The sequence below is a fragment of the Trachurus trachurus genome, assembly GCF_905171665.1.
Source record: "Trachurus trachurus genome assembly, chromosome: 7".
NCBI lineage: Eukaryota > Metazoa > Chordata > Actinopteri > Carangiformes > Carangidae > Trachurus > Trachurus trachurus.
In genome coordinates this window covers 3,502,096-3,528,155 of record NC_139901.1, presented here as the reverse complement: position 1 = coordinate 3,528,155, position 26,060 = coordinate 3,502,096, and the positions used below count along the sequence as shown (strand labels likewise).

General features: G+C 43.3%; 2 protein-coding genes across 2 annotated transcripts in view; one reads left to right on the top strand and one right to left on the bottom strand.

The window, feature by feature from the left end:
- Nucleotides 1-20,024, bottom strand: part of usp11 (ubiquitin specific peptidase 11) — a 35,358-nt gene extending 15,334 nt beyond the window's left edge. Inside the window, exons 1-11 of the mRNA XM_083974973.1 lie at nucleotides 19,742-20,024; nucleotides 14,667-14,776; nucleotides 13,378-13,508; nucleotides 13,165-13,282; nucleotides 11,563-11,708; nucleotides 10,116-10,177; nucleotides 7,900-7,999; nucleotides 5,168-5,341; nucleotides 3,410-3,568; nucleotides 3,041-3,265; nucleotides 1,808-1,891 (exon numbers count right to left, since the gene is read on the bottom strand). Coding sequence (XP_083831099.1) covers nucleotides 1,808-1,891; nucleotides 3,041-3,265; nucleotides 3,410-3,568; nucleotides 5,168-5,341; nucleotides 7,900-7,999; nucleotides 10,116-10,177; nucleotides 11,563-11,708; nucleotides 13,165-13,282; nucleotides 13,378-13,508; nucleotides 14,667-14,776; nucleotides 19,742-19,851 — 1,419 coding nt within the window. The 5' untranslated portion in view covers nucleotides 19,852-20,024. The remainder of the gene's footprint in view (nucleotides 1-1,807; nucleotides 1,892-3,040; nucleotides 3,266-3,409; nucleotides 3,569-5,167; nucleotides 5,342-7,899; nucleotides 8,000-10,115; nucleotides 10,178-11,562; nucleotides 11,709-13,164; nucleotides 13,283-13,377; nucleotides 13,509-14,666; nucleotides 14,777-19,741) is intronic.
- Nucleotides 20,025-20,506: 482 nt separating this feature from the next.
- Nucleotides 20,507-25,714, top strand: rfc2 (replication factor C (activator 1) 2; the record flags this gene model as incomplete). The annotated part of the gene is given in 7 exon segments (XM_083975028.1): nucleotides 20,507-20,571; nucleotides 20,573-20,844; nucleotides 21,800-21,905; nucleotides 22,004-22,105; nucleotides 23,727-23,985; nucleotides 24,080-24,340; nucleotides 25,321-25,714. Coding segments are annotated over 7 exon segments (1,176 nt in total). The 3' UTR covers nucleotides 25,432-25,714.
- Between the last annotated feature and the right edge of the window lie 346 nt (nucleotides 25,715-26,060).

The following is a 26,060-nucleotide window of genomic DNA, read 5'->3' as shown; positions in this document are numbered from 1 at the left end:
CAAATTTGTCATAGTTTTCTGTATGTAAAGGGAAACGGTTGTTTTATTTTTGTGAAAGTAACCGGAAGTGCGTTGGTCACAACGGCTAGCTTGAGTAGCGCAGAATTCGTCCGAACAAAATTGTAAACAGCTGGTATTTAGACAAATTAACGACACACTGCTGATCTAAACGGCCACGTTCTCGCCTAAAAATGTTGATAAAGTGATATATTTACAGAGTTTAGAGCTAAAATGAAATCAGCTTCTGACTGCTGATTTTGGCTCGGGTAGGAGGCAGGCTAACACTACCTAATACACTTCCAGCATTTGAGCTAAGCTAATTACGGGCGATACGGCTCTATCTCCCTTGTTACTGCACGCACAGTCAAAAGGATGGTGTCTATCTGCTTGCAGGGATGCAAACGGGTCAGGATCAAAAAAGAGAGGAATTTCCCAGGGGGGGGGGGGTGCTCACCATTAACAAATAAGTACATTACAATATCACGGAAAAGTCCATTTCCAGTAGTTCAACCCCAACCAAGTATTGAGTGCATATAGATGGACATAGTTTTCAGAAGGCCAACATTTCTATATTAAAGGTGCAATATGTAAGAATGTGGCCAAAAACGGTTACTGCAGTCAAATTCAAAACACAGTGATCTGTTTTTTTCTCCCAGTCGTAGCGGCAGCTCAGTGGAAGCAGACCGGAGGCTGAAATGCCACTGACGCCGCCGTGACTAGGAGAGAGGGCTAGGTGGCGCAACATGTAAACACGTAAATTCAAAACATAAACATGATTTGCAGTCTGCAAAAAAAGATTTTTAATGCGAATACTCTGGCTGTACTATTGTTGTTGGTGAGTTCATCATGTTATATGAACATTATTCCTGAGTCTCTGTGACATATTAGGAGGATTTTACGGCCAGTTGCTTTAGATTTCTTACATACTGTACCTTTAAAAATGCTTAAAAAAAATAAAAATTTCTTTGTAATATTTCCATTTTGGAGATACTGATTTTTAGGTCTTCACTGAATGTAAGTCATAATTATTACTATTAAAATAAACTGAATAAATAAAGACATGGGATGTTTCATTCAGTGTGTAATGGACATATAGGCCTATATAATGTGTTAGTTTCACTTTTTGAATTGAACACATTCTACATCGCGGAGGCGACGTCTTTCCACTTAGGGCTTCCTTCACCTCTGAAACGGGGCAGAGCTCCATGGGAGACATCTGCCTGACACAGCAACGTAGGGAACCGTGCATGTCCGCGGCGCACAGCTCCATGGACATCACAGCTCCATAGACATGCACGGGGGGAAAAAACGGCGTCGCCGTCGCACCGAATGCACGCGGATACGCGCCACTTTAATGAGCGCGCATGTCGCACGTCTACATTGGAAGAGGCTGTTATCAGTATAATCAGAGACAACCCAGAATGAGTTTGCCTCAGTTTCACGTGATTGTCACTGTCAGCCTGTTAGAAAAACATTTTACTGACCCCAGCTGAGACCCCCCACCCCTTCCCTCCCAAAAACAAAAACTCTTCGGATCTGAACGATTCACACAAGCCACCTAATTGGTCATGAAAAAAGCGAGTTTCGCTTTTCGGCGCGCTGTTTGCATCCCTGTGCTTGCCATGGACTCGGGAGTGGGGCAAGAAACGAAAAAAAAAAAATGTTGGCATATCCCTTTAAAGCATTTTTACTTCTTGCTGCTCTACTCCTGAACCACAGTCACCCAAACTGACCCCTCCCTCTATGATCCTGTCACAGCATCAGTGTCTGAAGTCTACTGCAAATGTGTTCAGTAACACACACTGACCTGTGTGAGGGGGACGTTGGTCATCTCCGACAGAGCAGAGCAGAGGTCGGACACTTTCCCTGCTTTCGGAACCACGACGCGATGCTGAAACACAAACACACACACATACACAGGACACACCGTTAATGAATCTTGTATCCATGTTGCTGAGTGAACAGTTTCAAACCATGGGCAAAGCTGACAATAACCTTCTACCACAAAATAGACAATAACTGTTCAGGAGTTTTCGTTTAAGAGGGAAAAATACAAACAGAATCTGTACAAAAAGGAGAGGGTTGTAGGGTAGGACTGGACACTGTTTAAATTCTTCACCAGACTGCTCCGCAAACATAAATACCACAATAATTATTATTAAAGAGTTGCACACCTGCACCTATACATTAAATTCATTTGCCCAATTTGCACAAACTTAATTACTGTAAATATGTCTTTATGTCTCCATGTAATTTTATACAGATTTTGATATCCTTAATATTATTGCTAGCATAAGTTATTTTATTCTCCTAATTATCGTATCTGTATTTTTATTCTATTCTATTGGAGCTGCTGTGACACAGTAATTTCCTGCAAATGATTAATAAAGTACTATTCTATTCTATTCTCAGCCACAAAGGGCTTGCTTCAATTTTCAAATGGGGCAGAGCTCCGTGTGAAACAGTAGGAGAGTAGGAGACACAGTCCGATGGGGGGGACCGGGATCTGACACAACACCGGTGGGAGGAGCAGCTCTGTGCTATGGCGTCGTGTTGGGTTGTGAGCGTGCATGATGCGTGTCTACATTGAAAGTAATGGGGTTTGTGCGTGCAAAAGACGCTACATCTGAACGCCCCCCCCCCATGCACACACATACTTCCTGGTTGCTGTTGCGTAACTCCCAGCTGAGATTGGAAGGAGCTACGTTCAGTTCAGCTCCACAGTGTGAAAAACACGGGTGATGACGTAACCAATTAATTGACTATTGAATTTGTTGGCGACTAATTTCGTCAATTAGATGTTTATATTTCTCATATATTATATTTACTCTTATTAGTTTTATGTGGGATAGATGCTAAATTAATGCTGCAGGGTGGAGGGGTGGGATTTTATCAGTTCTACCCACTCCTTTTTGGACATGGAGAACTTGTGTTCATCATCGTCTCTTATTGTTTGTTCTTCCCAAAATCAATTTTGAATTCCCAAAATTCAAAAGTCCTTCAGTTTGACAGCAGAAACTGCACCAATCCAAACAGTTACCTGAACAGGTTTGGCGTACGGGTCCAGAGAGACGAAGAAGACCTCCATGACGCGCTCCTTGCTGATGGGAAGCGGGACGCTCAGGTAGCAGAAGGGGTCGAAGGTCACAGACACCTTGTGGCACTCGGGACAGACCAGCGTGGACTTGAAGAGGCCGTGAAACGTGTCGACGATCACGGAGTCGTTCCGCCTGCGGTGGTTCCGCCACGCCTCCTCTGCCACTTCCTGCGGGACAGGAAGGAGAAAGGTGAAGGACAGATCTCCAAGGACAGGTCATTTGGTATGATGACACTTTAGAGAGGTTGTTGCGAGTCTGACAGAGGCTGAAGACTGAACACAGTGTGGACTGAGCTGTTGGCCGTTGCTCACCTGGTCAGGTCGTCCGTCGGCGTCCCGCAGCTCGATGTACTCTTTGTTTTTGACGCGGTTCAGGTCTTCATGCAGCCCGTCCAACAGGAAGGACAGCAGCTCCTGACTGTCGTGCTGCTGGTAACCAAGGAACTGGGATGCAAAGTGACCCACCTTGGTCTGCAGTGACACACACACACAAAAACACATCATTTATATGATCCACAAAACCAGTGGTTTTTGTTGACAGTCTTCATTTCAGATTTTAGTAACTGAGACTCATTAAAGGTCCATGTAGTATGCAGCTAGATGTCCCTGTGTTCTGTGATTATAAAGCAGCTCTAGGGTCTATATTTACACTATCAAAGTATTTTCTTCTCCATAGCTTCTAAAAACAGGCTACGTGCATTTCCCTGTGGACTGAGCCTAAAGATGAGCCGTCAGGACTTCCTGTAACTTTATGATGTCACACTGAAGTAGCCACTGTTCTCAGTTATGCCAGGATCTGGCTACATGGCGGTTTCCATGTCAGATTAAACCATCACAGTGGCATAAATTCTTGCTGCGTCTTGTTTGGGAGTCTGGCAACAGGTATGACCCCGACCAATCATCTTCCACAACCCTGCACGAGTTCATCACGGAGGCGTAACAAAAAACTGTCAATCATAGCTACCGTAGTGATGTAGAGGACAGTATGACTGTCTGTCCTTCAGAGAGAACTTGTGGTTTGTTAACCATTGTGTAATGTAACATAAACAATGCCTCAGAGCGCTCTGCCATCCTATTGGTCAAGGTTCAGGTGGCAGTAGATTCAAACTAGGCAGAGAAATGCAAAAAATTCCAACATGCTAGCCTTTCCCACGGGGCGTCATAGGGCGTCCTAGCGCAAATCGCTGTAAGTCAGTTATGTTAAACTACATGTCGTCCATTTGTCATTGCCAACGTTTAATCAGGCCCGACACTGGACATTTGTCGGCCACGATAAAGTAATGTTAGAACTGGGCCTGAACTCATGTCGTGTTTTGACATTACTGGCATTACAGTTACTAAAGCCTCAGAGAAAGGAGATGTTAAACTACACTGAGATGATTTTTGGTCTTTAAAACCACAAATATATATTCTCACGGATCAACAGCTGAAGGACAATATGGGCTTTAGGAAGAGAGGACTTTTTCTATTTTGATGCTTCATCCATGAGGTCATATTTTTTCTCCACACTCAAACACAGAGGTGGAGTGGATTGATTTGATTTCCAGTTCCAGATTCTCTATTCTGCCTGTGTCTTCCCACTGATGATGCAAACTGTTAAAACACACAACTCAAAAATATGAAGTTTCATTTTCTTTAAATGCCTCATTCATTTCTCCTCTGATTAGTTTAGTTCCACTCCCGTGTTCCAGCCTCACTGATCTCTGATCTCTGACCTGTGACCTGTGACCTGTGACCTGTGACCACATCAGCATCTGTAGATATCAACTCAAGCCCCAAGAGTGCAGAGATGTTGCTCATCTTAGTTCTGGCATGATGTAACACAAGCCTTATTTTATAAGGACTGTGGTTCCAACTAGTTCAGGTTTTATAGAAGAATTAATCACAAGAGCTTGATAATTAAAACCTGGTGAATGAAGAAGCACCTGTCTCAATGTCTGCAGAGTAAGAGCAGCCAGAAGAAAAAAGGGCTGATGACACCTTAACCTTAACTTGCAATTCAAGCTCTTTGATTGGCTGTGGTATCACACCACAGAGGAACCTGAGAGGACAGCTCCGACACTCTGGTACCTTGAAGACGCGCGGCACCACCGAGTAAAGCCTCCCCGACCACATCTGTTTGATGATGTCGGCGTAGGCCTCGGCGATCTCTCCCTTCATCCCCAGAGGGTTGGTGAAGTTGAGCTCCTCCAGGTAGGAGCTCTGCAGGAAGTACTCTGTCAGGGGAGGGGTGTTACTCAGACACTGGAGAGAGGGGGAGAGAGAGAGAGAGAGAGAGAGAGAGAGAGAGGGGAGGCGGGGTCAGGATGGACAGAGGGAAACACTGCAAAACATTGGAAGACGGCTGTGTCTCCTAATCTGAGGGAGTGGCTGGGTGCAATGGTGGAGACAGCATCCTATGAAGCTATGCTCTGTAGGTTGAAAGGCAAAGAGGAAGGCGGGATGAGCTCTTGGGAACTTTTTTGGAGTTACACAAAGCAGACCAGAGACTAAATGCAGCACCTTGTATCATTTATTTGGTGGACTCGGTTTCTTCTCATGTGGATTCCTTATGTGTCATATTTGTTTGGATTTCATAATCTCTCCTTGTTGTATGTGAGAGGATGTCAACACCAAAACAAACACAAGAAAACATGTGTATCTTGAACCTGTACTTATTTGTATGTTTCTTAAAAGTTCAATAAAAATGTAAATGACAAAAAAAAGAAGTTCTTTGTTTGCTAATAGTAATAACTCATGATATATAGGTTGTTTTGTTACAAACATCAGCAGTGTTAAATCTGGCTTTGGGTCTATTGTTCTGTAACTGTGGGTTAAAATTGTCTGTTTTTATTTTGTCTGTCTGCATCTGCTTTGCCTTGCTATTGTCTGTCTGTGTTCTGTTTTGTAATTGTCTATTGTATGATTTGTCGTCGCAAGTCTTCTGTATCTATGTTGTCTAGGAACCTGCCATGGGACTACGGCTGAAATGTAGCAGTTCTGGTGTATTTACACTGATGCTTAAAGCAGAAGTAAGCAGAATGTTTGTGTTAATATAAGTCTTAAATAGTTCTATCTTCCGACAGCAATCACTTATATAGAGTGTTTGGTCTGAAACACGGGTCTGTCAGTCACTCTGCTCTGCTGTAAGCCGAGGAGAAAACTTTCCTTGTATCCTACAACCTTTATCCAATGAGGAGAGAGAACGGCATAAAGGGGCGGTCCTCTCTGTGTGTGCAGCCAAGGGATGCGCGTGAATGTGGTGACGTAGGGACGAGGGCGGGGACTGCTAACTCCATCTGCTGACAAGAAGTTAGCCAAAACCACCGGATCGCTTACTTCTGCTTTAACGCATCAATGTTGATGAATGTGCATTGTCTCAATAAATAAATAACTAAATGAAATCTGTCCCAGGGTCAGACGGAGAGCCAAGGTCCTGGTCAGGACTGAGCCACCGCCTCCTCCTCCCCCTCTCTCTCGAAAATTGAATTTGGGCGAGCACCTGTATACACGAACACACACGCTACACACAAAAACCACTGCTGTCCATGGTGCTGTGACACTCGACCCCTGACCTGTCTACTGGCACTGATGGACATCTCATGGCCACACAACGTTTTCATTCTCCATCATTCATTCACTCACAGCACAAACTGATACTAATCAATCATCATCACCGTCCCCAAAAGAGAGACAGTGATGAAGAGCCTAATGAGTGAGATCAGGAAAAGGATGGACGGAGAATGTCCTGTTACTGTGTAAGTAAGATTTAAATTCAGAGTTAAAGGGATAGTTCAACATTTTGGCAAAACAAATCTGTCTGGTAACGTTCTGTTATTATCTCATAGTGTGGTGAATGTGCAGCTCACAACTTGTCCACCAGAGTGTGTTGGAGTTGTTGGATTGTGTATTTGATGAGTTTGATGAGGGAAACCAAGAAATCCCATTAGCCTCCGTAGCGTAGCTCTGAGCAGCTCGCCTCTCTGCTCCGCCGTTCTAAAAATAGCTTGCACCGACAAATAAAGGTAACGAACCTACTGCTATGACTATAGGGATTATGGCAATGGGCCAATTTGCCAAAATGTTGAACTATCCCTTTAAGAATTGATGTAAGAGTTAAATGTGTGTTTTTTTTGGGGGGTTGTTTTAGCTCTTTTCTCCAGAGTGGAAAATTATGCTTTTTTTTGCCTTTATTGGATAGGAGAGTCGAGAGACGAGACAGAGAGGGGGGGAATGACACGCAGGATAAGGCTGCTCGGCGCGGGATTTGAACCGGGGTCGCCTGCAGTGAGGAATATAGCCTCAACACATGGGGCAGGTGCTCTACCAACTGAGCTTATCGGTATTTAATCAGATTTTATTTTTGATAAATGATGTTTATGATGTTCACGCTCATATTTATTATGATATTTATTCTGACTTTTTTTTTTTTTTTTTTTTTGATTGTTTCACTGATTGAGAAACAAAATTGTGTGTGCATGTAAATGCACAACAAAAACGACAAGAAAAATCCTTGAATTTCCTTCAATCCTTCTCGCTCGGCACTTCTTTGGAAAAGACATCCTTGGTGGGGTCTGAAGTATGGTCTGGGGTATGGTCTTAAGTCACCGTGTGATAAGTCATTTCCCAGGACAACTCAAGCTTTTCCAGGACATTTGACTTATTTTCTCATTTTCCATGTGTTTTCCATGACTGGAAAATTGGTCAACTGTTTTCCAGGTTTCCCAGGACGTGTGGGAACCCTGTTTTTCATCCATGTGTGTGTGTGTGTATGTGTGTGTATGTGCGCGCGCGTGTGTGTGTGTGTGTGTGTAAGCACAGACCTGTAGGGCAGAGTTCATGAAGCAGGTGTTGCCCAGGTTGGTGAGGCCACAGACTCCCGGCTGTCCTCGGTACGAGTCCTGCTCCTCCACAGACTTCCTCCTGAAAACAGCAGCAGATTGAAATCAGGGCTGCTGGAGGTTTACACTGTGTTCCCATGGAAACAGGAAGAGGAAGAAGAAGAAGAAGAAGAAGAGGAGGAGGAGGAGGAGAGGGCAGGGGGGCAGAGTCATGTCTGAACTATAATACTGTTGTAAGTGAACCACCAGGTGGACACAGCAGTGTTAGAGCCTGTACAGCAGGGCTATTCAATTACAAATTCAGTGGGGCCAGATTTTAAAACCGAGACCTTAAGCTGGGCCGGACATTTTCAGCGGTCAAGAAGGTTATGACAAATGAGGGGCATTTTTAAAACCCAGCATTAGCTATTAAAAACAAATCTACACAGCCAGAAAAAAAGAGAATAAGTCAATAAAAGTAGTAGGCTACCTAGTGATAGTAGTAGGCTAGTAAAGGTGTAGCTGTTAATGCTTTGAATTGGAGGTTTTTTTTAGGAACTAAAAGTTTCCTGAGGCCTACTGTCTGAGTTTCCACTGAGGTTTACAGCAAGGGGTTATGTAAATCACTAAATGTAGCCTAGTCTTAAAATTAGGCCTAAAGATGAACAAAGATTTCTTTTCTAACATATTTTGATTGGTGAAAAACAATTGGAGCAAAAAGCCATTTGGGGCAAATTACTCTGGGAAAGTATTTGATTACGGATTATTCCTTTGAAAGGTAGCTATCCTAATCAAGTTACTGTTATGATTCCATTGCAAGTATTTAGTTGCGTTAAAATTAAATTATTGGTTAGCCTACTTCATTCCCTCAAAAAAAAAAAAGGACAGCGGAGCGTGGCGTGCTGTCACTGCGTGGACGGTGCTCATGTGTGGCTGAATGGAGTGGAGAGACTAGTGGAGTATTAACCAGCCACCACGGTTTATTGTTGGCTGATGGGAGGGCTGAGGATCGGTCAGCTGCTCTCCACAAACAACGTGTCGTGCCACTGTGGCTCGCTGTGGAGTGTGAGGTCCGTCGGTCCCGGACGGACAGGGAGACTTGTCTCTCGCTGACCTGTAGCACCACGGGACCACGGAGGGCAGCCTTGGCCTCGGCCTCGGCCGTCCGGACGTCCGCCGCGGTGAAGCCTCCCGCTCCGTGACGAGCGGCTGTGGCCCGACACGGCGTTTCTGGAGAGCAGCTGACCGACCAAGCCTCGGTTCTACCGGTAACTTTCAAAACAACGCACTGACCGGGTGGTTGGGTTGCGTGTTGCTAGGCTGCGTTGAGTGGTGCATTCACTGTCTGAACTGCAGTAGGGATTTTGAGTTCTCGCAAAACGTGTTTCCCTCTGTGCCTTTTTTTTTTTGGGAGGGGGGGGGGGACCACGAGCCGGGCCACTCGGACATTGGGTCGGGGCCGGATGTGGCCCGCGGGCCGCCAATTGAATAGCCATGCGTGTACAGTCTCAGCTAATGTGTTGTTGTGACTTCAGCTGTGCTCTTTGTGCTGCTGCAGTTGTTTACAGTACCGACACTAGTTCAGATAAAGTGTGTCGGCTGCTGCTACACAACAGTGATGGATGACTGTGATAGAAACATGAGTCATTCTCTCACTGATACAAACCTGTGGATGAATGTTAGTTCTGGTTCATTAAGAAAACTGTCAGTTCGCTGTGGTCATTCTGATGTAGGCGTGTGTGTGTTTGTGTGCGTGTGTGTGTGTTTACACTATAATGTCTGTGACTCTGTGGCTCCAAACAGGAGAAGTAGAAACCTAAATAAAAACAGAGAGCACAGTGAAGAGAGACAGAACAAGGAGGGAGAGGGAGAGAGAGAGGGAGAAGGAGGAGTTTCAGGGAAAACGAAACTGAAAGTGGTTCAAAGATTATGAGTCAGGAAAACAGAAACTGTACTGTAGACAGTAAAGAACAAAGGATGGACAAACAGGTTGAATGGATAAAAGAGAGAGAGAGAGAGACAGCCAGCCAGACAGACAGAGAGAGACAGACAAAGAGAGAGAGACAGATGCTTGCTTTGGCAATATGTACAATGTATGTCAGGCCAATAAAGCCATTTGAATTGAAATTGAATTGAATTGAGAGAGAAAGAGGCAGACAGAGAGAGAGACAGACTGAAAAGGGCTGTAGTTGTGAATGACAGAGAGAGAGATTTCTTACATGATCTGAGGTCTGGAGCTCGGCCAGGTGCCGTCAGCATTCCTTGTCTCCATAATCACCGTCTGACACACACACACACACACACACACACACACACACACACACACACACACACACACACACACACACACACACACACACACACACACACACACACACACACACACACACACACACACACACACACACACACACACACACACACACACAGTCATGTGTCAGCTCTAAAGGTGGACAGGTTGTTTTATTGTAAGGAGGGGCTGCTGCTATGAGGAAGTTGCCCTTCTAAGCCAGACCACAGTAACTACGCAAACAGTGAAACTGAGAAAAATGGCTTTAAAGTTTTTTGATTTGCCATCCAAATGTGTTTTAGGTAGATTAGTGAAAATACACAGATTTGGCAGGTTTTCATTAAAGCAGAAGTAAGCGATCCGGTCGTTTTGGCTAATGCTGCGTTCCAGGTAGGCTTTTGAAACCGTAAATTACAGCTTCATGTCACAACTTACGACTTTGTAGCGTTCCAGGCAACCCACTCGTGTTTTTCCGACCTGTTTTACCTGTGAAAGTCACTGTAACGGCCACTCGTAACTTCCGACCCGTGAACTCGTACCAGATCGAACTGGTACGACTTCACAGGTCGGAAAAACACGAGTTACGAGTTACGAGTTTCCTTGAACGCACCATAACAGTCCTCGTCCCGACGTCACCACATTCACGGCATCCCTTGGCTGCACACACAGCCCTTCATGCCGTTCTCTCTCCTCATTGGATAAAAACTGTAGGATACGATAAATGTTTTCTCCTCGGCTCAGAGCAGAGCAGAGTGACTGACAGACCCGTGTTTCGGTCCAAACACTCTATGTAAGTGATTGCTGTCGGAAGATATAACTATTTAAGACTTATATTAACACAAATATATCACTTACTTCTGCTTTAAGTGATATTCATGCAATTAAATATATGACCACATATTTTACATTTTACCCCTAAAAAGCAGATGCTGCGCTCTGGTGCCAGGTTTCCTTACACAGATAGACAGGTGATGCTGAGGCAAAGTGCAGTAACTACAATGTTGTTGTTTTCTTCCAGCTTTTATTACTTAATTACTAACTTTGGCCACCTCAAAAATGATGAATAATTTGACAGTACAAACTTTAATGAGCTAACATTTAATGTCCAGTGTTTAGCTAAAGTGTTATGCGCTTGTGCTAACCTGCCGAAGCTAATGTTAGCTAGCTACCGTAACTGGCTATCAAGGTGAGGTCATGTTATAAGCCTTTCGGGTTTCAGACCTCACCTGCACATTTCTTTTTCGGATCTTTCTTACTAGTAAGAGAGATAAGTAAGTGTTTTGTTTTATTTTATTTTATTTTATTTTATATGTGCAAATAAATAAAGTCTAAAAAATAAAAATAAAAAATGTGTGTGTGTGTGTGACGGTGCTCACCATCCCGGAGCTCAAGCAGGCGTCCAGCACGCTCATGTGGACGTTCCTGAGACGCTCACAGCTGCTGTCAGAGCTCTTCATCCACAGACGACACTCTGAGCCCGGAGGCACTGAGAAGGCCTCACACATGGCCCTCTGGATGCACTCTGGTAGAGAGATTTACATCAAGAGAGAATAAAGAGTGAATCTGAAACAAACTGGTATAGCTCATTAGTTATTAGCTATTACTTGATAATCAAAATAATTATTGATTAATTTGTCAACTGAAAATTGGGGACAACACACAAACAAACAAACCCACATGTTTGGAACCTGCTCCCCAAACACTTTGAATAAACTATTAGCATAAGAGAATTCAAATTGTTAGTGAAAAAACATCTCTTAAATTGATACATATAGAAATTATGGAATTATTTTTAATTATTTATAAATGTAGTACATTAAGGATACAGAATAATATTATTCAGTAAGGAATATTAACTACTAATAAATATAGATATAGATTATCAAAATATATAGAATATATTAAAATAAATGGATATTAAATATAAAGATATAGAATGAAATTATAAAATAGAATGATGTAGAATGTATGAATTGGTACGATTTCTCATTTTATATATACACTACTCACAAAAAGTTAGGGATGTTTGGCTATTTAATTTAATTTAACCTTCTCTAAACTTTTGAATGCACATGTCCAACTGTTCAATGTTTCAGTCCTTATTGAATAACATGCTGTTCTCTAACAAGGTCTGATTTAGTGGTTCAGTTGTCATTTCAGTGACAGTTTGTATACAGTCCTCTTCTCTCTCCCTCTCCTCTCCACCATGTTACCATGGTGACATCATGAGACCAAGACAACACTTTGATCAAACTGAACAAGTTATTGAGACATTGAGATGTTTGTTGTGCTGTAGCCACCACTGTTGTTAGCTTTTGTTTGAGATAAAGAAATGACCATTGCATCCTTCTACTTAAAAGGCCTCATGATAGAATATCACTGTAGCATGAACCTTTTAGAGGGATATTCTTGTCAAATATCCCTAACTTTTTGTGAGTAGTGTACATATATATACATATATATTTCCCCAATTCTCAATGCTAACTCTTTAAGTTTGCTTTTAATGTTTTGTTGTGAACTACTGTACATTATATATTGCAGTTTTGCTGCAGCTAATTAGCCAGATACATAGTCGCCGTCTTTGCTCACGTCATCACTCGGGGAAGATTCAAGGCCGTCACATAACGTTACCGTTTATGTTAGCAGTTGCAGCTAATGCCAGCTAACTTCATTCAAATCCGTTTAACCCAAATGTCGTTTTACTTTGAAATATGGCCCGATGTCCCTTCAGACGTTGACAACCCATGGCTTCCTTAAATCTGTATCAACCGGGACGCGATGAAAGGAAAGCAGAACATCAGACTCCCTACGTTTGTACGGCTTGCAGCCAGGGACGCAGCAGTTATACGGTCTGTTTACCCAACCCGAGGGATGACGTAAGGAAAGATGGCGACGCTGTGAATACGGTCAATGAGGATCCAAATAAAACAATTAAACAATCAAACACATAATGCAAGTTCCAATGTAAACAAACTCACGCATGTTGTCAGCGCGGCTGAACGGTGCGGTTATGACATTCTCCATGTTGCTATGGAGACAGAGGAAGACTTCAACGGGGTAAACTTCAACCTTCAGAGTGCTGGGTAGGTCCACCACCTGACACACACACACACACAGACAGAGGTGCTGTTAAAGCATGTCAGATTCTGCAGACAGGGGGAGTGTGTCTGTTGCTGTTGCCGTGCTGCTACCTTGCGCTCCAGCGGCGGCTGACTCTCCACCATGCCGTACCAGGCCAGCAGCTTGTGCCAGGCCTCGGCCGGAACCAGCACAAAGTCTTCATTCTCCACCAGGCGCTCCTTCAGGTGGTACGAGTCCAGATCTGGAAACAGCAGACGACACCACTTGAGTTTATCCCAGACTGAAAAGTGTGGCCACTTTAAAGCAACACTATGTAGTTTCTCCACCTTAAAGGGGAACTATGCAAGTCAAATCAAAATCAAAATCAACTTTTGATTTTGGGCAAAGGAGTTATGACAGCTGCCATGTACATGTAAAACATCCATACACAGTACATAATATACAATAAAACAGTAACAAAGGCAAACAAATCCAAGAGAAGAGAAAGAAAGAAAGAAAAGTGTGGGGTGCAACAAATAGAGTAAAATACTTATGATACAAATTCAAATAAAAACATACCAAAAAAAAAAAAAAAAAAAAAAGTCCGGTCACTTTTCCTCTGCTCACCCTTCTCTCGGCCACGTGCATTTGTTTACAACGAAGCCGGCGAGAAGTCAATGGATGGAGCGGTGGATAACGTTATTTATCAGATACGATGTTCTATGTGTATATTTGTGTAGTCTTATCCGTCATAAACAAGAGATTACGGGTTATGGGGCGCGTTTGTGTTAAGGTGCCGCCAAGACTGGAGCTCTTACAAGGTTGGTTTTCAGCCAAAAGATGCTAAGTGGAAAGCAGAGAGCCTCCATTCTCCCTGGAACAAGTTACAAGTCATTGATTTAACCATCACAATTGCTCCAAAGCTGTTTCATTACGGTAAAAATGTAACAGAGTTGAGCTAAAATTCCTGCAGAGTTCCTCTTTAAAATAATGTTTCTAAACTCATTGAAGTGGTAGAAAAACGGTCGACAGGATGAATCGTGCTGCCGCTACACCCTGAGTGGAGTCACGCAGGTAGGAAGTGGAAAATAAGTATCCCTGGGGAAGCACAATACGTGAATTTGTTGACGGAGGAAAGCAAAGAGGGTTTTGTTGACTAGGGGAGTGAGATTCTGGTGGGAAGTTGAAAAATCCTACAACACCGGTCCGATATTGCTCAGCAACTGCATAGTGTTATGGCTGTAGCTGCAGAAACCTGATTCTTTGTGAAGTCGGAGACTGTGTTTGTCCAGCACACCAGACGGAGGAGGAAAACATCTGTATGTGGTGTGGCTGATGTTCAAGGAGAGGGTGTGTGTGTCGTTTGTGGGAGGAGGTGAATGTTTTCAGGTGACGTCCGCGGAGCGAGGCGTTTACTGACCCTCGAACAGCTCGGTGTTGTCGATCTGACCGGGGAAGGACGACGAGTTCTGATCTCCGCTCTCCACAAACTCCTTCCACTGCTCGAACCAGCGATGCTCCACCACGTACCTGCAAAACAACCAGGCAGAAAAATGTTCATTTCATTAGATCTAGAAAAACATCTGTTGTCTTCTCATTTCGTCAATTTTTTTTTTTTTTCAGCTGACACTGTGCTGTGAGCCGCCACACAAACAACAATCCGTCTCATTATTATCACTTCTCTCTCTCTTAGGAGAAGCAGCTTCATCTCTCTTACTGTGACTGACATTTTACAACCTAAAAACACACAAAATAAAATAACAAGAGCACCTTTCAATAGGACTCAGTAGTTATTACATCATTATCACGATCGTGGGCCAGACTGAGCAGCAGAGTCCCTGTGGTCATCCCCACCACGGTGAAAACAACACCGGGCCCAGTGTCAGGGCTGGTAATCAAAAGCCTCATCAATAATGAAAGTGATCATTAGTTGCAGCAGTGGTCACCCGTGCTGGGATGTCGATGTTAAGTATCATTCAGCCTCATGTTTAAAGGTCCAGTGTGTAAAATGGGGGTAAAACCATGATATCCATCGTTCAGATTCTAGAATGCAGCGCTCACTCATTCGCACTTACCCCTCCTGTCTGCAAAGTGACGGTGGCCTCAGAGGATCAAAAAACGGATTTACTACGACTGGGACGACTGGGAGTATTTCAAGAGCACGGAGCAACGAGGTGAGTTCTGCTGTAAGCCGAGGAGAAAACTTTCCTTGTATCCTACAACCTTTATCCAATGAGGAGAGAGAACGGCATAAAGGGGCGGTCCTCTCTGTGTGTGCAGCCAAGGGATGCGCGTGAATGTGGTGACGTAAGGACGAGGACCAATAGATCCATGACGAGGGCGGGGCCTGCTAACGCCATCGGCTGACAAGAAGTTAGCCAAAACGACCGGATCGCTTACTTCTGCTTTAAGCTATTAAACCTTGACAAATATTACACACTGGACCTTTAACTCTTGCAGAGTTTCTACCTGGGACAGACTCAGCTACACATGGTTTGTCAGTGTTAACATGTGGAGCAGCAACAAACAGACCTGTAGCCTTCTGTTTGTTAGTGAGGACTCGGACTTGACACATGGCTCGTGACAAACTGTCCATTAGTAGTCTGAGGTAGAGCTGCAACAATTAATCAATTAATCGCACAATAATCGATAATTAAATTAATCTTCAACTATTTTGATCATCGAATAATCAGTTTGGGTTTTTAGGAATACAATTCCAAATTCTCTGATTTCACCTTCTTAAATGTGAATATTTCTGGTTTCTTTCTTCCTTTATGACAATAAACTGAGTCTCTCTTGGTTTGTGGACAAAACAAGACATTTGAGGACGTCATCTTGTTGTTTGAGCAACACTGACATGATTTTTCAACATTTTATTGACCAAACAACTAATCGATTAATCGTTTAAATAATCGACAGATTATTCTATAATGAAAATAATCATTAGTTTGCAGCCCTTGTCTGAGCTCTCTGTGGTTAAATCAATGTACTTTTTTTTTCAAGTATATTTTTAGGGGCTTTTTCACCTTTAAAAGACAAGAGAGTTGACAGAGAGACAGGAAATGGGAGGCAGAGAGGGGGGGAATGACACGCAGGATAAGGCCACTCAATGCGCGGGATTCCTAGCAGCTACAGTGAGGACTATAGCCTCAACACATGGGGCGGGTGCTCTACCAACTGAGCTAAACACGACCCCGAATCAGTCGGTACTTTTATATGATATCTGCAGCAGGAGTTGTGTATTTCATTATCTGGATAGCCCCAAATAAACATTACTTTAGTTTGGAACGTCATTTAGCTCAGTAGGTAGAGCAGGCGCCCCATATGCAGAGGCTATATTCCTCTGCAGCGGCCCCCGGTTTGATTCCACCTGTGGCCCTTTGCTGCATGTCATTCCCCCTCTCTCTGTCTCCCCATTTCCTGTCTCTCTACAGCTGCCTGTCAATTAAAAGGCATAAAAGACCCAAAATACACAAAAAAAAACAAAAAAAACAAAACATTACTTAAGTTTTATTTTATCAGTTCATAAGTTTCAACAGTTTTCCCATCATTTTCTTGATTAAATGTCTGATGAGAGGCTCTTTTGGTCTCAGAGCATTAACTGACATTTCATGGACATAAAATAATCAGTAATCAAAAATATTATTATGAACTAATAGGGCTGGGACGATATGCTTTTCTCCCGATTTGATTCTTCTACGATTTTTTGGATGGCGATTCGATTTAAATTGCGATTCTACGATATTGCCGATTCTCTCGATTTTTAGTCTGCATTTTTAACATCTGCACACAAATACTGTAGGAGCCTATAAATTAACATACTCCACTATAAAGTGAACTTAAACCCTTTTCAAAACCTGTACTCTCTGTATGTAAAAAAGGCTAACAAATGCACATTGCACAATATTTAAAAAAAAAATTAAAAAAATCGACTTTTGAAAAAATAAATCGATTTAAAAATCGTCAAAAAAGATATTGCGATATTTATGTGAATCGATTTTTTCTCCCACCCCTATGAACTAACACAACACTGCCCCCTGAGTCCAGACATGTATCCAGTCCAACACCTCCACCTCCTGTACTTTATGCGAGGTTCCTCTCCTGCGGGCTGCAGGCTGACTGACACTCAACAGCTCATCCGTGTTTTAATTCACATCAAGTTAGATGATGAAACTTCCGCGTGGGGCTCAGAATAACACATCTAGCTCTGATTGCAGCTGGAAGCTCCATCCAAAAGAGAAGCAACAGTGGCCGCGGCCGGTGAAGCCGAGCTCCTTTTAAAACCTCTGTTCTGCTTTTAAGCCCCATCCAGTCGGCTCCGGGTCTCATTACTCTTTTATAACAGTTTGGCAGAGAACCACTTTGCTTCCTACCACCTTATAAAAAATAAAAAAGCTTGCAGCCTATTTGTTGCAACTAACGACCCGTCTGTCGCTCAGAGATGTTCTGTATCTGCGTCTAGGTTTCTGTGACCTGCGAACGTTGATCAGAACGTCAGAGATCATAACACACAAGGTGTCTGAACTGAACTGCCACAGAGGTTTTTTATTTTCACACTGCATAAGTATATGGTGCATTTACTGACCACACTTTTGTTTATTACAGTACTGATAGTGAAGAGAAAATGAAACCAGCTCGAGGTAAAACACTGCTTGGCACCAGTCCCTGTCATGGTGCTGTAGAGTCCAGCCGATCGTGTTTCCACCACACTAGAGCTGCAACAATTAATCAATTTATCACACAATAATCGATTATTTAATAAATCGTCAAATATTTTGATAATCAAATAATCAGTTTGGGTACTTTAAGAAAAAAAGTTTAAAAAAATTCTCTGATTTCAGCTTCTTAAATGTGAATATTTCTGGTTTCTTTGTTCCTTTATGACAATAAACTAAGTCTCTCTTGGTTTGTGGACAAAACGAGACATTTGAGGACATCATCTTGAAACACTGATTGACATTTTTCAACATTTTTTAACATTTTATTATTGACTGAACAACTAATCGATTAATCATTTAAATAATCAACAGATTAATCGATAATGAAAATAATCTAATCTTACTGATATCATTTAATTTAATTGTATAAAAAGTGTCACATTTATGGACTTGATTATGGAAATGGATAAAGACTATTTTCTTTTTTCTTAAGTATATTTTTTAGCTTTTTTGCCTTTATTTGAGAGCACATAGTGAGATAGACAGGAAAGGGGGAGGCAGAGAGAGGGGGAATGACATGCAGGAAAGGGCTGCCCGACACGGGATTCGAACCGGGGACGCCTGTGTTGAGGACTGTAGACTCTACATGGGGTGGCCGCTTTAACCACTGCGCCACGCACCGCCCCGGATAAAGACTATTTTCATAATTAATTCATATGTGGACTATAAGATTAACTGTTTTGCCACCTTTTGACAGATCCATGGGGGTTTCCATTTTCACTTGAAATTGCCAATGACTGTGTTACAGACAGGGATATGGCACGCTGGGATTTCCACTTGACATTTATCTAATCATCCCCTGATAAAGGGGCCAGGCCCAGGACAACAATGTGTTGCAGGGCCCCTACTGACTCTCATTATTCATGACAGTTTCATTATTTCTCCTGTCACTAAGAGTCTTGTAGAGAAGAATTTAGCTGGCAGCCAGTTGGATCATTTAAGTCTTTATGACAAGAAATATCTAAATGACAAGCCACATCTGTAAATCAACTTCAAAGATCTTTGTGTGTTTTTATCAACTAACCAGAAAAACTAAAATTAGAATGTTATGAATGTTAACACATATGTGTCCTATGGCTCCTACAGGACAATCCACAGCCACAACAGTTTCACTATTACTTCTCTACTCTCTTACTAAAGAGATAATAAAACGTCTCCTGACAGCTCAGAGTCACATTGATTCATTTTATTACCAACCAAAGCAGCCAAGAGTCAGACTTGCAAATTAGATTTAAATGCCTCTTAGGTAAATTCAATGTTTGTCAGACTTTTTAGGACCTACAGATACTCTGTAAACATGAAGCAACAAACAGGATATGTGCTAAATCGACATTAATGTCAGTCTCGAGTGTGAAACCAAGGATCTCGTGAGACTAATAAACTGGGATTAAACGCGTTCTGACCAGTGCTGCCACATATTTCTGGTCAAACACACACACAGCGCTGGTCAAACCAAAGGTGAAGCTCTCCGAGTGGACCCTGAACGTCTCCCTCCAGCTGGCTGACAGGCTAGCGCTAGCACCCTCGGCTAGCTGTCCGTCCCCGTCTGCTCACTACCTGGTTAGCAGGAACTAACTAACGCCGCGGCAGCAGCCAACACCCAACACCGAGCCGTTAAACCGGCCCCGTAGACTCACACCGACACACTGCCGACCTGCCCCCGCCGTTAAACCCGTTAATAACCGTTAGGTAACCGTGTGGTGCTAACAGCTAGCCCCCATTTGTGTGTGTGTAGTGTGTGTGTATGTGTGTGTGTGTGAGGCGGGCGGACTCTCACCAACTGTCCCCAGCTCGTAGCTCACACTCCCGCAGCAGAGACTCGATCTCCCGCCGCTGGGTCTCCAGGCCCGGAGGCTCCGCGGCGGTACAGCGGCTGTTGGCCGTCATGATGCCGATCAATCAGTCATAAATGTAGGAACAGCTGAGGATAGAGAAAAGAAACAAGAAACGAAAGACAACAGTCAACCGCCGCATTGATCAACCGATAAACGGGAAGCTGCACGGAGCTGTGTTTGCGGAAATAGGAAGTGGTTCAGACTCCGACGATGACGACTTCCTGAGTCAGTCTCTTTATTTATTTATTTATTTATTTGATAGATATTATTATTAATATTTATTTATTTTATAATCTACGTAAATACAAAAATGAAGTGGGCCCGTGCGGTGTTTAATGTTTATAAATGTGCCTTTGGATAGTTGTCCATTGTTCTGTAAATATGTCAACATAACAGATGTACAAGAAAACTGAGGAAATAACAGCAGATTAAAACAAGTTCTCATAAACCGAACATTAATTGTCACACATTTCACATCCATCCACAATAGAGGAAAAGAACATTTGAAATAAACATCTGTTATGAGGTTCATTGATAGGTACATCATTTATTAATGTTTAATTGATAACCAGACTGTGAATCTTATTTTTTTTTTAGCTCTATAAATAGGACTTATTGGCCATAATACAATTTTAAAATGGAAGTATCGCGAGGTTTAGCGCGTTGTTCTCGGCCAATCGATGCCTTCACCAATAAACGTTCAGCCAATGGGGCGTCAGTTTGCTGTGGTGCGGTTGCCAGGGAGGGAAAAGTTCCGCTGCTGTTCGCGCGCTCGGGCTGCACGCAGGGACAGAAGTAGACGTCAACATGGATGTGGACATGGCGGAGACAGAACAGTCCGAGCAAAAAACGACAGAAAGTGCGTCGAAGACGAGCACAGAAGCCGGAGAGAGTTCGTCCAAAAACTCCGGCGGCTCTTACGAGCTCCCGTGGGTGGAGAAATACCGTCCGCTGAAGCTGAACGAGATAGTGGGCAACGAGGAGACGGTGAGCCGGCTGGAGGTGTTCGCCAGGGAGGGAAACGTCCCTAACATCATCATCGCAGGTGAGCTCAGAAACATGGAGGTAAGTTAGTGCCGAGTGCTGAGAGTGGAACAGACTGAAGAATAAAGTTAGTCCGAGTAGACAGAAGGCCACCACAGCGGACCTGGAGGTCTGTGGTCAGCAACACTAGTTACTATACCTGGCTCAACCTCCCGATAGCTGCACCACCAGTAGTCTTATACAGTGTCAACCTGAGCTGCTGCATCGCCTGTTGTCAGTGTAATGACTCGTTTATAAAGTCAGTGTTGTTGAATCGAGTGCTGATTTAAATTCTGACAGCGCTTTGGGTTCATGTCCACACAGCTCTGAACCGCTGATCATATCACTTAATAATCTGTTGCACTTGTTTCAGTCTGACGTCACAGTGTCCGTGTATGTGGAGGCAAAAGTAAAAGTAAAAAAACAAAACAACAGTATCATCTTTAATAAATTCTCCTCATAGATGAGTGCTGACATGTATTTTATTATTTATTTATTTTAAAAAGCGTTTTGTTTCAAAATGTAAAATGGCTAACTTTTTTCTGCAGTACATTTGTTTAACAGTTGTGACATCTTCACCCATGTTTTTACAGTTTGAGTCTCATCCACACATCATGTAGGACGCTGGTCTGTCAGCAGCAGTCTGGGTGTCGCTGCAGGACAGAGCAGGGTTGGTAGTTTGAATCTGTGGACACGAGAAAGACCAAAAGCACAAATACCAGCTAGTGAAATCAGCCAAATCAAATTTTTGCTTGAAAAATAAGATTATAGCAGGAAAAAATGGTGCTGATTAATTTTCTGTTAAGCTATTTAATTAAATCAGTTAATTCATGTGTGATCTACTCTTCTTGGGTGTTTACAAAGCTGGAAAATACTGGTGCACAGTCATTATGAAAAGTCAAATACTTAATTCTGTTAGATCTGATTATATTTGAGAAGATATCCATCAGTGAGGATGTCTGTCTGTTGTGACTCAGGTCCTCCCGGCACAGGAAAGACCACCAGCATCTTGTGTTTGGCCCGAGCTCTGCTGGGAGCCTCCATGAAGGACGCGGTGCTGGAGCTCAACGCTTCAAATGAAAGGTGAGAAGTCAACAGCAAATAAACCTGGTAAACAACAAAAAAGACTACAATATTTGACGGGGAGTCGACGGTGACGGTTGCCGCTGTTGTGTCCACAGGGGAATCGACGTGGTGAGGAACAAGATCAAGATGTTCGCTCAGCAGAAAGTCACGCTGCCCAAAGGACGACACAAGATCATCATCCTGGACGAAGCCGACAGGTGAGACGGCAGCAGCTCTGACTTCACCTGGAACATAACAAGTCTAGGGTCGTGGTCTGTCTCAGTCTACAGCAGGGGTGGGCAATGTTTTTTTTCCAAAGGGACATTGATTCTGATAAAGTAAGTGAAGGGCCACACGACCGAAACATGAAATACGTAACCCTGCCGCTGAATTATGATCAACTACGTGAATGTGGTCGACATGGTTGTTTTTTTTTATATATTTTTGGCTTTTCATGCCTTTATTAGATAGGACAGTTCAGAGTCTGACAGGAAATGGGAGGCAGAGAGGGGGGAATGACACACAGGATAGGGCCGTCGGACGCGTGACTCGAACCGGGGCTGCCTGCAGCGAGGACTATAGCCTCTACACATGGGGCGGGTGCTCTACCAACTGAGCTGAACACCGCCACCCGACATGGTTGTTTTACAGCAGCCCAGAGGACCTGGGTCCTTGTTTCAAAAATCAATAACTTTCTGTTAGAAAATACTGAAGCATGTGTCAGTCTGGTGTCCTCTGGGGTTAAAGGAAAAGAGTCCTCACATAACACAATCCACATAATTGCATTATCAACTTCAAATCAGTCCAAACACCTTGCCAGTTCCCAGTTGTTTTAGAGGCAAATGCAGAGACTGTTAGCTGAAAAACTGCCCCTGACAGGAACGCGTATCAGCGGTTTCGCATGAATTTACCTCCAAAACAAGTCTGTCTCATAATGTTCCGTTATTATCTCATAGCGTGGTGAATGTGCATGTTTTGGAGTTGTTGGATTGTGTATTTGATGAGTTTAATGAGGGAAACCAAGAAATCCCATTAGCCTCTGTAGCATAGCTCTGAGCAGCTCGTGGCTCTGCTCCGCCGTTCTAAAAATAGCTTGCACCGACAAATAAAGGTGACGAACCTACTGCTATGACTATAGAGATTATGGTAATGGGCCAATTTGCCAAAATGTTGAACTATCCCTTTAAATATCAATATTTCTGGTTTCTTTCTTCCTTTATGACAATAAACTGAGTCTCTCTTTGGTTTGTGGACAATACAAGACATTTGAGTACGTCATCTTGTGGTTTGGGAAACACTGACTGACACCTTTCAACATTTTATTGACCAAACAACTAATCGATAAATCGTTTAAATAATCAGCAGATTAATCAATAATGAAAATAATCGTTAGTTGCAGCCTTACACACGAGAGAAGAGTTAAACACTGTTGTAGGTGTCTGTAGCAACAGCAGCCACCAGGAGAAACCTGCCTGAAGTAAGTGGATCATCAAGGTCAATAGAACAAGTAATGATGATGGGAGCCGAGTGTGTACCATGTGTCAAGGCTGCTTCAGGTCCTGTGTGTCTCTGCCTCTGTCTCTACATGGACATTAACCCTTAAAAAGAGGGTTTGTGTTAAAAAAGCATGTTCCCTCACGTGTGGAGAATCTGCTTTTTTAAGCCAGAGCGTCTACGTATGGCACGTGTGTCTGTTTTGACTCATTTCAGCTTCACCACTAGAAAGAAGTGCAGCTCCCACTATCTGGATGTCGCCCTTATATTAAAATAATATTTCTATAAACCACTCAGGCCACTGTCTGTGAGTATTATTCAGGAACCGGGTCTGTCTCCCTGCAGCATGACGGATGGAGCTCAGCAGGCGCTGAGGAGGATCATGGAGATCTACTCCAAGACGACGCGCTTCGCCCTGGCCTGCAACGCCTCGGACAAGATCATCGAGCCCATCCAGTCCCGCTGCGCCGTGCTGCGCTACTCCAAGCTGACGGACGGTCAGATCCTGGCCCGGCTGCAGGAGGTGGTGGAGAAGGAGGCCGTGTCCGTGTCGGACGACGGGCTGGAGGCCGTCATCTTCACCGCTCAGGGAGACATGAGACAGGTGGGAGGCAGGAGGCGGGGCTAAAGAGCGCGGCGCCCGGCACAAGAGACGGGCCGTTGTCTCACACACCTCTTGCGTTTTTGTGTTCTTCCAGGCGCTGAACAATCTGCAGTCGACCAACTCCGGCTTCGGCTACATCAACAGCGAGAACGTCTTCAAGGTGTGTGACGAGCCCCACCCCCTGCTGGTGAAAGGCATGCTGGGACACTGCGTGGACGGGAACATCGACCAGGCCTACAAGGTGGTGGAGCAGCTGTGGGCGCTGGGCTATTCTCCAGAGGACATTATCGGAAACATCTTCAGAGTGTGTAAGACCTACCAGATGGCAGAGTACCTCAAACTGGAGTTCATCAAGGTGAGGCCTGGCTCCGCCCACCGCTACGCACCAGGGACGTCACCATTGTTTTCACTATTAAACGCTGCGGTTAATTAATTGTAAAGATTCCTTAATGCCATCACTTTCCAGAGATAACGGTTATGCCAGAACAAGCCCAACTGGCACGGAACCAAAACAAAGTTACACAACAACCGTGTAACTTTGTTTTCGTTCCGTGCCAGTTGCAGAACAGAGTTTGGCAGAGAAAGATTTATTCTCCCCAAACAAATGTATTAGGTCAAAGACCTACTAAAGTAAACCAACCAACAAAGACGGCTCTCCAGCCGCAAAAAAGTAGCAGCCAAAGAAGAAAATAAATCTAATATACATCATCACCTGCAGAACACACACCAAAGGAATTGAATTGGTAGGAAATGTTAGTGTGTTGCAAATGAACTGTGTAGTGGTCTGACACGGTTCAGCTTCAGTGCAACGTGACAAGTTCAACAGCGTTCACGTAACGTTACGTTATACAGATGAGAAAAACCGAACATGTCTGAAACTTTTTTTAAAGGACAGTTCTGCAGTTTGTGTCCAAACATGATCAACACAGCCTGAGGTCCATCACTTTTTTTAGTCGTCAAACAGTTTCAGCGTCAGTGTGCTGTGGCCTGAAGACAGACATCATCTAGTCATAAACTTCTTTTGGTATAGATGATCAATAATGACTTAAAATGTTAAACATTTCCCCTGAGGGAATTACAATTGGTCATATATTTATAGATCATTTAATTTTTTTTTGTGTGTATATAATTAGTAATGTATTTATATTTTGACTATATTTGATTTTACTAATGCATAGTGTGGTGAAATTAATTAATGCATAATAATCGCAATACCGTGGTTATCTCTATGATAATAATCGCACCAAGAAAATCCATCATCATGACATCACTACTCACAGCATCAGAACATGAACAGAAGTTGTCACCTCATCTTGTTCTTGTTCTGTCCTGCAGGAGATCGGTTACACTCACATGCGGGTGTCTGAAGGCGTCAACTCCCTGCTGCAGATGGCCGGTCTGCTGGGTCGACTTTGCAGCAAGACAAGACCCCCTGCTGCCAGCTGAACCCCCCCACCACCACCACCACCACCTTTAACTTGCTGCTGACTCTGTGTCGGACTCTTTCTGATGTTGTTGAATCAAGTGTTGATTTAAATTCTGACAGCGCTGTGGGTTCATGTTCGCACAGCTCTGAACCAGATGTGTATGACATCATCACTTCATCTGTTTCACCTGACATCACAGTGGACATCGTGTGTCCATGTATGCGGAGGCAAAATATTGTAGAAAAAAACCCCCCTAGTATTATCTTTAATAAATTCTTGTCATAGATGAGTGCTGACATGTTTTGGTTGCTGATCATCCACAAGTGGCATTTTGAAATGTAACAAATGTGAGTGGGAACAGCTGCTGTGCAGTCTTTTGGGGTATACTATTTTTCTTTTTCTTGTTTAAAAATAAGAAATGTAAAATGGCTAACTTTTTTTCTGCTATACATTTGTTATCACTGGCTAGTTTAGTTCAGTTAGTTCACTACAATAGTTAAAATTCTGCTCAGTCAAAAAATGATTCAATAATAAATCAAATATTAAAAAAACAACACCATTATGCACATTACACTTTGCCGTAAAACTTCTGAACATTTTTTGGATATAAGTATAAATTGAGATCAAACCATCTTTTGAATAGTTACT